This window comes from Semicossyphus pulcher, unplaced genomic scaffold, assembly GCF_022749685.1.
Source record: "Semicossyphus pulcher isolate SPU_LCO1_2020_fin unplaced genomic scaffold, fSemPul1.0.p SCAF_16, whole genome shotgun sequence".
NCBI classification, from domain to species: domain Eukaryota; kingdom Metazoa; phylum Chordata; class Actinopteri; order Labriformes; family Labridae; genus Semicossyphus; species Semicossyphus pulcher.
This window is the reverse complement of record NW_027211670.1, coordinates 11,745,379-11,758,194: the sequence shown is the minus strand read 5'-3', so window position 1 is coordinate 11,758,194 and position 12,816 is coordinate 11,745,379. Positions and strand designations below refer to the sequence as shown.

Below are 12,816 nucleotides of genomic sequence, written 5' to 3'. Positions count from 1 at the left end.
CAGAAGCCGTATTTGTCAACAGAGCTGTCAATCATCCTTTTTACAGCATTAAATAACTAATTAAAAATAAACATATTTATTTAAATACATTTATTTGACGTGTATTTTGATTTTATAGTTTGACTCATGTCCCATCTGTTAACATGGAGGAGGCGGGCTTTATGACCAGCCAGTCAGCAGGGGGTGCTCGCTTCACTTTCAGGGAGCTGTCATGTTGACCATCTTTTTGTACAGTCTATGGTTCATCCCAAGAAATAAAGGTTGAAATGATAATTAAAACAAACATATTGTCTCCATCCCTTGAGCAAGATTTGTATGGTATACTGTATGCGTTAAACAACAAATAACACATAAACATGCTAACACCGTGTCTTAACGGCATGTGAGCGTCAGATATCGCATTGCAACGCAACTGATGCTTGATGTCCACACTGCAGCCGTCAGATATACACTTCCGTCATGTCCTGTAAACAAACCACATTGCTATTAAGTGTGCGCTGAAGACCGGGGGGTGTACTATGAAGTGAGATCTGAGGACCTACATGTCTGCGCAGCACTCGTGATTATTCCTCTCTCTCTCTTTCTCTGTGTGCAGTAGGTTTGCCCGTCTCACAATGCAGGATCAAATTAGTGATTTGCATTTTATGTTATTCGATAGCCGAATTTTGTATCCAGGCAAATATTCTTACTAGTTTAAATCAGCAGTTTTATAGTTTTTCTCATCTTTGCTGTACTAGAGGGTTGTGGGGAAATTATTAGTCTTGTTAAAAGATAAAGCCGAGGCTATGATTAGAAGTTTTACGATATTTAAGTGTTGCAAAATGACTACATTTTCATGTTAATCTAGGCAGACTTGCTTTCTCAATGTCACCATCCTCATCACTACAGCATGCACTTGTGTGTTTTGTTGCTTGTAGGTCAGTGGAAGCTGGTCCTGTTTCGCTCAGCCGCTGTTCCTGCTGTGAAGTGAGGAGCCCCTCCTCCTGGACAAGCTCCTCCCCCACACCCCGCAGCACCAACCTCTGCCCCAGCCCCGCCTTCTCAAGTCACATTGACCTCTGCCTCGGACCCCTGTCCAGCGACTGGCACGAGCCGTCAGGAGGTAAAAAAAAAAAAAAAAAGTCAGCCACTGAATAAAACATGGTGTAGATGTAGTGTGTCACATGTGGTGCAGATTGAGCAACTTAGAGGGAAACGTTTGGATTTGGGATTTAGGTGCTATAGAAAAATGGACTTAATACTCGTTAAACAAACATTGCATGCACATACAGCAATAAGATGTTCTCAGCTCAGGAGCTTAGTGCACCAGCTGGGCGTAAAATAATTGGTCTTATCTCTTACGTTCGACTTAGCTACGGCAGGCTTTTATTAGAATTCATACCAAATGCAGCAAGTCTAACTGACACCGGTCGTATGCTGCGCCTGGTCTTATGACGTGCGTCCACGTGAACACTCGAAAAGCGTTGACTGTTACCAAGCAACGCACGTCTACACTCGCTAACTTCTCTCATCAAATGATCGACAGAAGATACAGATAAGAAAACAAGTAAAGAAAAATACATTTTACGGATTGTGAAATTAGGAATAAATAAGCATGCTGTTGTCCGATGTACATTTATCATGTCTCCCTGTGTGTATTGAAAGGCCCTGAGCTCAATCAGCACCTGCAGGGCGAGGACAGCGCCGCGTTTCTGTCCGACACATGCTGCAGCTGAGGGGAGAGCTCTTTAATTAACTTAAATTAATTTACTGTCGGATCACGGAAGAGTCTCTCTCTCTCTCGTTTTAATGCTCTTTCATTTATCCTGTAAAACAACAAGACGTGCCGCCGCTGTGTTTTTCTTTAAGGTTTTGTGACTGTTACTTTTACCGTGGATTTAAGTCTGACTTTCTAAATTTAGGCTGCTACATCCGAGATACACCCAGGTGCAACAGAAATGGGGCTTATGTCTAACGGGTGCACAGGGCGGACGTAAGGTTACGTATGCCAGGCTGGTGCACTCGGCTCCAGGACCATTGCATGTCATGCCAATCTCTGTCGGCAATGAAGATAAAACCTTAAAAGTAATGTTTGTTTTGGTGGGTGTAATTATGCATTCATGAAAGCTGCCATCCTCTTCTGTTGTTCCCCCAGACTGCAGCGCTCTGATCCAGGGCAAAAGGGTCGCTGAGGTGGCCGACTACCTCGAGCAGAGGTGCCACTGTGGCATCTCTGCCTTGTATCTGCAAGGTGAGGCACTTTACCTCCGTTTAAAATCCCTTTTCTCAATGACACCGCCTCATCCATTCGCTGCGACAAACTGCGTGTTTACTCAAAGAAAGAAAAGATTGCAGGCAACTGAGTTCAGTGGCTCTGGGGGGGAAATTGACTCCAAGCAATCAACACAGCTCTGTGGGTCGCTGGAAAAGAAACAAACTATTACAGTGTAGGTTTGTTATGGTGACAAAGCTGGCACATTTAATTTATTATAGACTTGTGAAATATGTGAAACAGGGTGTTTACATGCAGAGAACAACAAAGCCTGTAGACTTATTCCATGCAACATGAGATGTCTAATAAATCCCCGCGTTGCAATCCTACCAGGCTAACAACCTTTTAGTGCGAGAGACCAGAGAGTAAAGATGATTTTTTTTATTGACGAAGTCTGGCTCTTCTTGGCTTTGAAAAACTGTGCGTTTGCCCAAATCAAAAAGGAGGAAAAGTTTACAGACCGCTGCGTTCACTGGATCTGAGGGAGAATTTGATCCTTAGCAATCAACACAAGTTTGCTGTCACCATGGAGCTGTGGTAAAATAATGAGCGTAAAGCTGAGTCATGGGTTATTTTTATTTCTGTCAGGAAGTACATCCAGAGAATCATTTTAAGAGTGACATTCCAGGCTATTACCTCATCATCATATCCTGCACTCCTCACATACACGCCCATCTCCTGTTTACAACATGTCCTGATTGATTTAATGTGAAGATAATGAAACATGTATGTGTGTGTGTGTGTGTGTGTGTGTGTGTGTGTGCTCAAGGAGCGAATTTCTCCTGTGTGTCCGGCTGGCTGCGAGTGTGGGGGAACATCCAGGCGCTGTCGGACCATCAGAAGGCCCTAATCATCCAGACGTCACACATGAGTCCTTCATCCGCTCAGGGGGACGTCTGCTCCGCTCCGTCCCCGCACCGATATATGAGCACAGGTTAGCACCAACAAGGCATACACCAACAATCAGTTTGTGCTTCAAATTCTAGGTGTTCCTTCAAAAATAGAACAGATACTAATGAGGTATGAGGAGTTTGCTGTGAAAATCCAGCCTCGTCAGGTTGTTCTCTGGGATCTTGAACTAAGCTGAAAGAGAGACAAACACAGCCTCCTCTACAAAGGTCACAAATTATATAAGATAGTGTGTATATATACACCAAAGTCGAAACATGTTGTCCTGGCAACAAAATAAGAGATTGAATTTTTGTAAGATCCGCCAGATCAGGCACAGAGGGAGAAGGCTACATGATAATCTTTATGATGGCTGACCGTCGGGGTCAGCCCTACACATGGGTCTGTATGTGGTTGACTGACGTGAGTGAGTCAGTGACGGTACTTTCAGAGCCATAGAGAGTGAGAGAGTCACGACATCGCAATGGCGGATCATGGAGCATATTGGACCTCCACTGACGCGACTCTCTCTACATGGCTCTGGATACTTTGTTCGGGGAGTAGGCGGGGCTGCTCCTCTGCTGCTCGTCCGCGGTCCTCACCATGTCTGCAGCGCGCATATCCAGGGGTAGTTTTGGGTCTTTGATTTAAAGGTTTAGAACATTAGAAACGGGACCTTAGACACGGAGAGCAAGAGAGGGAGAGATCGCACACAAGTTACGTCTGTAATATAATTTTTATTACATTTTTATTTCAAAGAAAATTAAGCAGGAACCACAGTAAGGAGCCTGTTTGTGACTTTATCAATCAAGTCACTTCCTGGAAAAGTTACAAATAAAGAACCGGAAGTGTTGACCTACTTTACTCTCCATGCCTGCGACTTCTACTACAGGAAGAAATGTAAACATTTCTGTCAGAGATCAATAGGACTCACAATTCATTTTCACTGTGTATTTTGGCTGAGAACCGCGTGCGGCTCATGGTTAAAATAGGCAAGCCTTCTATTCTCTACATTTTCGGCGCGTGAATCGCACGAGATACCGCACAAAGACTCTCATCTGTTTTCTTGCATTAAAATGAAAATGAACACGTCCCGCAGCCGTCACGCTCACGCCAAGCTTCCAGTGTTGCCCACAAAAGCGCACATTGACCTGATGAGGTCAGCCACATACTAGTTTTGACCTAGTCTTGTTATCTCAACCATAGTCAGGGCAGAGTGTTTGCAGAAGCATTGTTCCAAGCAGAGACATCATCGGTGTGCGTCAAAGTCAGAGCCGTAGATATTTCATAACGATGCAAACTGCAGGTTGTAGGAAGTCTGCAGTTATGAATATGTACCAAATATCCTTACAGGGTTGAGGTCTTTTCCAGCTGACTTAAAGGGACTTAAAGGGTACGCCTTTGCCATTTTACATTACGTGTTTTCACAGAGCATTCTGCCGTTCTGCCTTTGGGCATCTGACTATAAGTTACAGAGGCATAATAATTTTGCCTTGAAGTCACAGTGTAAAAAGGGCTTTACTCTGCACAAAGGCCCTGTATACCCACGCATGCAGCACACATTATCACAACTGCTGTTTGGGTCAGCGGTTTGTAGAAGAGATAACAAGAAAAATACAGTGTATGGAAATAAAGAAATGCGGTTAAGGGGCTGATACAAAGACGCATACATTCAGTAAACAGGCAATTTAGAGTCGCCAATTGAACAGACATGTTGTTTTTGGACTGGTAAAGAAAGGCAGAGCACCCAGAGGAAACCCACACAGGCACATAGAGAACATTCAAGAGGGGGGAATTCACTTAAGGATTGCACGGCTTTTGCGCCCGCAAAACCTCTGCAAATGACACAAAAACACTAATTTTCCAAGCACACGCAGTGAGTTGAATGCACCGTAAAGTGTGCTGCAGAGCAATCTGTGCCATTTGTGCATAAATCATTGAGTCATTATACAGGCATTCAGGGCAATTCTGGCCCCTTTCTATGTGAATAAGCATCGTGGCAAAAAGCACCTAATTCACAAACACCAGCGCTAACAGCACCCCGCAGTCAGAGTGAGAGTATAACCGCCTGCAGAGACCTGGGGATAACTGCGGCGCGCCTATTATAAGAGCTGCCACGCTCTGAGTTTCCAGTGACCATGACGACAATTCAACCTTTTCTGAGATCAAAAAATGTACTTGTCTGTAAATACAGTCAGTTGATAATAATTTGTCATGATTATTATAATCGGGAGACCAATCAGCCCGGGGCTGTGCGAGGTTTAACCCCAGCACACGGCACGCTTTGGAGCCGTTACGCCGGACGGGGATTATTATATGGACGAGCTGCTGTTGCGCGCTAGTTGAAAAAAAAAATGAAGCTGCGTTACAGATAGTGAAACTAGTAAACACCTGTGGAATAAACTGTTACAATAAAGAGCTGCCCCCTCCTCTCCCTGCTCATCCTCGATCTGTGCATGCAGCTGAGCTCCGTCAGTGTGCGCTCAACTACTGCCTGAGAGCGCAGCAGAGACGGGAGGTGCAGACGGCTTCTCTCCACAATCAGACACAAAACAAAAGCAAAGTGCACCGATGTACGAAACTTAAGGGCCGTGTTTGCGCTTGAATATCATGAGTGCAATTTGCGTTGTGAATTGGACCTTGAGACGGAGCAGATAGCGGGGGCAAATGATGCACAATTTATGGAGCTGTCAGCGGCCGCAATTCAGTCATGAATTCCCCCAGAATGTTTCGATCTAAAATGTACATAAAATCTTTGTATAAATATAGTAATCTTCTTCCATTGGGACAGATTTTATACGACTCCTATTCATCGATCACATTGAACCATGAAAATATGTTGAACCATTAAAGAGCTGGGAGCTCTTCAGCTGTGAACCGTCATTTGAAAGCACTCTGATGTCGGCAGAAAATCCGTCTCCTTACAGACTCTATTACGGGACGTAAAACAATATAATGGGGGTAAGAAGAGTTTGCAGGTAAACATAAAGTGCAGCAGTGTTTATGACAGTTTGTCATAGACAGGCTTAAATTGAGTCAGCGACATGGAGCAGGAAAATGACATGCAAGTGCTTATAAGATCTAAATCTTTAATATTTGCATGACTGCAGACCCTGCTCTTAAAATATAGGCGACATTCTGCGATACCTCACTACGTGTTAGTTTTCATATTTTGTGGCAGGGTCGTTCTTGAAGGGAATTAAAAATACAGACCTGCATTAACAGTCTGTTGGGCTTTGAAGGTCAAAATGATGACGCTCTTTGGAGAGGAATGTGAAAATTAATTTTAAAAAGAGAGAAAAGAAACTATGGCACTCTTGTGGGAAAAAAGGACAAATGTCCTGTTGACCATGTCAGAGTAGAATGCAAAAAGCACAAACATTACATGTTAAAAGAAACGAGCTGAAGCAGAAAAGTGTTTATCACCTTTGTTAGAGCTGACTGAAAATCTCTTTCTGAAAGTAAGACAAGGTCACGTTGATCATATTTTGTCTGCAGCGATTAAGTGTTTGATATTGAAGGACAAGGATCGAGGAAAACAAGTTTGTTTGGCCTTGTCGCACACAGATACACGAGCTGCCGCTCTGAGACTCGCTGACAAAGAAGCTCAAAGAGTACTCTTGTGGCTTTAAGTGTTTTGTCTGTGAAGGTTCTCAGTCATCCAGGTCATGGTAATTCTGAAGGTGATGACACACGGGGCAACAGGCCTATGTCTCTGTACTCCTCTGTTCCAGTCATAACTACGCTGTTACCATAGCAACTCCTAGTGCGACCACAATTTAAGCTAGCTCAGACGATCTAATACATACCAATCTGACAAATTTCATGTTAGTTTATATTAAATTATTTTTACCATACAGAAGTTCTCCACAGAGTAATGTTTTATCAGTAAAAGTTCCATCTCCTCGGTTTGCTGCGTTTGGATGGCTGCCTTTTTCAGGTCAGAGAGATCACATGACCCAAACTCTGGGCTGTGATTGGAGCATTTCTGATGTAATTCTGTATGTTGACCACAAGAGGTCGCTGCTGATCTGACATTTTCAGATCAGAGGAGGTTGACCTTTTCAATATAAAACTGTACAGTCATTGAACATTGAAGTTGTCTGTTGATTGATGTAAGAGTTGATAAATGTATCACCTCTTTAGTCTTAATCCAAAAGATAACTGGACTTGGTTGAAGTTCTTTAAGATATTTCAGTACTAATTTTTACTTTAAGTTTTACTAATGACCTACAGAGGCTTATATTTCTAGCTCCGTCCACCAGTCAGTTTAGAACTGAAGAAGCCTTTTGGATGAGAGGTGAAACGTCTTCAAGAACTTCAACCAAGCTTAGAACTTAAAAAACAGCTTTTATTGATACATTCAGAAAATGCAACTGATCTATCGCCGAATGAGGTAACCCAAAGGTGATTGAGCCTATGGCCCACTGATGAAAGCCTTTGCATTTGCAGTATTACAGACTGGGTGTCTGGTGCAAAAATCACAAGCGGCGCCCAGTTAGAGGGTAGGTGGAGCTAAACGGCTGCTTTTCTGGCCTCTTCAAGTGTTGCGAGTAAACAGTAATCTACTATGGCTGAACAAACAAATAAAAGATGGATGACTACAGATACAACTTCAAAAATAAGTGAAAATCCAAAGAAAAAGAAACAATTTGACACTCAGATGAAGGCAAACAGTCTAAAAAGGAAAGCGACCGTCAGCGAGGAAAATCAAGAGCTACAACCGGAGCCAACCGTGGACGTCACACATGCGACACTGTCTGGATACCTGGGAAGTGTGCTCCAGCAATTACCGCTTATTGCCATGGATACCGCCAAAGAGAACAAAACTGAGATCTTGGAGATTACAACTTTAAAATATCTTTCATTAAAATAACTAATATTTGCCTCGTTAGGTCTCAAAGGGCAGGAATGCACAAACACACAAGGTGTTAGGAGGATATTAAAGTCTTTGTAATGTGAAACATGTAACTAATACTAAAAACATTTACTTGGCATAATTTAAGCCTTAAGATGAGAGAATTATAATTTCTATCTACTTACTGTTCGCTGTGAGTGTGCTACATGGAGTAACAGTCTGTGCTTAGAGCTGAAGTGATTTAGAGCTTAAACTACATCCCCTCAGGTCTAATCTGCCAAGACGACTTGCATTAAATGTATTACACAAACACTGGCTCGTAGAATCTGACGGAAACAAATTAACTGTAACTGAGTGTCTGTTTGCTTCTCTCCTAGCGTCAGCCCTGGGGTTACAGATAGGCCTGATAGTGGCGGTCCTCCTGCTGCTGGGACTCGGAGCTGCTCTGTTCACATATTTCTACAGGAGGAGGTGAGTGGTCCTTTCATATCTGCACTCTTCTCCTGATCTCCCTCTAATCTGCTGGATGTGCTCGATTAGGCCGATGCGCTGAACCTTCACAAAGCCAGATAATGATCACTTCCACCTTTTGACTTGCGATGCGCCTGCAGATAACACTATGATTGAGTGATGTGAATAAGTTATTTAAAATAAAAGTGTGTAATTAAGTCGGTAATGCTTTTTCAGATCATTTAGTCAGAAAAGACCTCTTAGAGGAGGAAATGAAGAAGCAGCAGTGTGCGGCGCTCAAGTGCTTGGGAGACAAAATTGACTTATACTATGAAACATTACACAAAAGCTGTTACGGAAGAAACATCTGCTGATATGAAGAGTTGAAATTCGCTACATAATAAATACAATGTGTGTACAAGTAAGTGTGAAAATCTATAAATAGAAACATGTCAGTATGAACAGTGTAAAATGCTGCTGTCAGAATATACACATTCATATTTGATAAACGTATTTGGTTCCTGAGAGTTAGCAGAGACGTTTGATATCACTCATGTCTGTGTGGTTAATTAAACTACAGCTAGCAGATGGTTAGCTTAGCTTAGCATTTGTTGGCAGTTTGTAGGCAACAAAGCTATGCGTCTCTTCTGATTTCCTGGTTTTATGCTAAGCTAAGCTATGCTAAGCTAAGCTAAGCGAGGCCTGTCCTTTCTGAAGTGTGATATTCATAGGATTAGTCAAATTTCACATTTCAGGAAATACACTTTTTCACTTTCTTGACGGGTGTTTGAAGGAAAATAGGAAAAAAGGAAAAGTGCCGTAAAATAAGCATAAGCTCTGGTTTTCTCCATTTTTAATATAATGGATGTTCTGCTGAACAGATTCATATCTGATACACTTGTTTAGTTCCTTTATTAGGAACTACGAGCCTCCTTCACGTGCAGCTCACCCGCTGCTGTGAAAACGAGATCGCGGGTGAAAAATACAACATATCATATGGTGGAGAAGAATGAAGCACAGTTATAAAGGAACCCTTCATTCCCCTGTCACTCGCTGGCAGTGAATGTTCCTGAGTATTTCCTGCTGTGTTCACACATTGGCCGACCTGGACTTTCTCCCGGCATGATACTAGGTCGCTGGCAATGGAAAGTCGGGGTAATGTCGGTGTCAAAAAATCTTCTGTTTGCTTTCACACGTGCAGCTCACCCGGGTAAAGTTCAGGAGTGCAGTGCATGTGTGAAAAGGGCTCTTCTAGTCCTAACCAGGAAATAGTAGACGGCAATTTGTTGTTTTTTCTTCATTTTATTTTTACAAATTAATCACAGTACTATGCCTCAATGTCTCTTACCAGTGCTGGTAGGTTTGTTACCTTTGAAACAAGCCAGCTAGTTGTTTCCTTCTGTTAAAGTGTGATGATGCAGGGGCGCTGGTTTAGGTCAGTGGTTAAACTGCACGTACCACATACAGAGGCTACAGCCCTCGATGTGACTCCCACGCTCGGCCTGCAGCACCACTCTCTCTTCCCCTTCCGACACAATCCACTGTCCTCCCTCTGTCACTAAAGGTATAAAATATAAGGTGTGATTCTAATTAAATTCCGATGGAGGGCATCAATGCTAATGAAAAATGTAGAAGCCACCTTCAGGCCATTAACATTTAAATGTTATTGTGGTGTATTTGGTATCTGCTTGCTTTCTCCTGTTGTTAATTCTGGCCTTGAGCACTATGAAATTTGGATGAATGCATAAACATCATCAAAATACATTTGAGGATCCCTTCAAACATTTTATTTTCTCTGTAATTTTAATCCTTATTTCTGGCTCAGCTTCAGTCTTGCAGAACTGCACAACATTTCCCAGAAGTGTTGAATGTCATCAGTAAATATCAGGTTTTGGTGTCAGACTGCAGCTCGAGACCTTCCGTCGCCTCGTAACATTTTACGCTAACGTAGAACAGGAAGTCCACAGGTTCCTCCACTGATCAGATCTTACTCCCACAATCTCTCTGCTTCATGTGTGGAAAGTAGAGCTAATAAGTATCGCTTTGTTCACCTGTGTGCGCAGCTGAGAAATAAAAACTGATTTTATGGCTGTGTTTGAGAAATCACTTAATTAAAGTTAGCAGATAAGAGAGTGGGAAGAAACAGACGGTATAATATTAAACTTTATCAACAAATTATTCCTGGAATACTTTGAACACGAGCGACTGAAAATTAATTGCAATATGCGGACTCTGAAGGAGCTAGATGCTGTGTTTTTATTAAAGCTGTCGTCTCTGTTCTCAGGCGTCCTCTGGACTATTACACCATGGAGCTGAGCGAGCACGCAGAGGGACTGTCAGATCTATAATCCCGGCTTTGAGTCACTGTGTTCGCACCGGGAAGTGCTCTTGTGCGCGGGAGGACTTCAGGAGAGAGACGGGGGTAATCAGAGATCTATTTCCACCTGTTTGTTACGGGTTGTGCGTTTGTTTTTGAAACCACCACAAGTGTCCTTCTCTGTGTCTTTAGGAGATCACTGGAGAGATGACTCATGTTTGTGTCTGTGAACAGCGTGGTTGCATTGTTGATAAGTCACGACACCGATGACAATTAAGGTGTCAAATAAGGCAAAACAGAGTTGATTTTAAAACTTAATATAACATATTTTTAAGAGGTCTGTGTGCAACCTTTGCCTGTGAACAGTGCTGGTTACTACTTAAAAAGAAAAAGGGAAGTTAAAGGGAGCATTTGTTAAAAAATACTTGAGTCCTACATGGTCATTTTTGTTGACTTGTTTGTGTCACTGTGGAAAAAGCCTTTACATTTTTAATTTAAACATTGAAGCTCTGTCAGTTTAACATCACATTATCAGCTGGTAATACAGTGTTTTAACAGACTTTGTAAGATAATATACGACTTCCTGCTTTGTTTTCCTGCTCCATGCTGTAAAAGACTGTCACTCAAGGGCTTGGTCGTCTTAAATGTGAATATCTGTAGCTAACTTGTGATGAGTGTCTGTAACCACTTTTGTACGCGCACTTAAAGCAAACTGTTTACATTTTCTTTAGGATTAGAAAAAGGGATGCGAGAGCCTGATGATGAAGTAATAGTGAATGAAGAGTATTTGTTTGTAGAAATGAGAGACTGCTTGGTGTTAAGAAATTCAGAGCTATTTTATGTTTGACTTTTTAGCGGCTCAGAAACCTCCACTGTGCCTTTGTGTCGTTCGAGCTGATTCCTCGTTTATTAGAGGGAAAGTACAGCTATATCTGCTGCAGCCATTAGTGTAAATACTACCACAGAAAATATCTGTAAAAAAATCTAATAGAGTTCTCAGTGGGTGGGCATCCAATGTGAAATGATTACTTATTGAAAGAAATACAGAAACTGGCAGGGGTTAGGGAAACAGATGAGCTATTGTTATTGGTTCAGTTAGTTTGATTAAACTTTTTCATATATATTCTGAAAACATTTAAGTGTGCTAGTAATCATTAAATTGCCAATACAAAGTGCCATAAAATAAAAATGTAGTCTATTTTCTCAATTTTTTAATATAGTGGATGTGCTGCTGTTAAAAGGCCTGACTCCTCTGCTGTGCTGCAGAGACTTTCAGCTTGTGTGCTTTAATTGCCTTGGTAAGCAAATTTACCCCCTCAATGCTATTTCCCTCTGTTTTCATTTCTCAATATTGATTTTTATTAATTATTGGAGTATTAGGGCCATATTAAAGGGAAAAAATCGTAATAATACGAGAATAAAGTAGAAGAGAAAAAAGTCTTTATCACAAGAATAAAGTTATAAGAGAAAAAAGTTTTAATATTACAAGAACAAAAAGTAGTTGGATTACAAGATTTAAGTTGTAATATTACAAGTAAAAAGATGTTCCACATCGAAAAATAAAGTCGTAATATTACGGGAACAAAAAGTTGTTGGATCACAAGAATAAATTCATAGTATGAGAAAAAAGTGGTTAAGATAACGAGAATAAAGTCGTCATATTACAAGAAAAAAAGTTTTTAGATCAAGAGAATAAAGTCGTCATATGACAAGAAAAAAGTTGTTAGATTACGAGAATGAAGTCGTAACATTACGAGAAATAAGTTGTTGGATCACAACAATAAAGTTGTAATATAACGAGAACAAATTGGTTAAGATAACGAGAATAAAGTTGTCATATTACAAAAAAAACAGTAGTTGGATCATGAGAATAAAGTCAGAATATCACCAGAAAAAGTTGTTAAGATAACAAGAATAAAGTCGTCATATTACAAGAAAAAAACGTTTTTAGATCAAGAGAATAAAGTCGTCATATGACAAGAAAAAAGTTGTTAGATTACAAGAATAAAGTCGTAACATTATGAGAAATAAGTTGTTGGATCACAAGAATAA

At 41.3% G+C, this 12,816-nt stretch overlaps 1 protein-coding gene across 1 annotated transcript; it reads left to right on the top strand.

Annotated features, from left to right (window-relative positions):
- Window positions 1-518: 518 nt before the first annotated feature.
- LOC138593678 (uncharacterized) lies at window positions 519-3,190 on the top strand. The gene is made up of 4 exons (XM_069664763.1): window positions 519-523; window positions 918-1,102; window positions 2,135-2,230; window positions 3,021-3,190. Exons 1-4 carry the CDS (start codon window positions 519-521, stop codon window positions 3,188-3,190), a joined length of 456 nt encoding a protein of 151 aa, XP_069520864.1.
- Window positions 3,191-12,816: the final 9,626 nt, after the last annotated feature.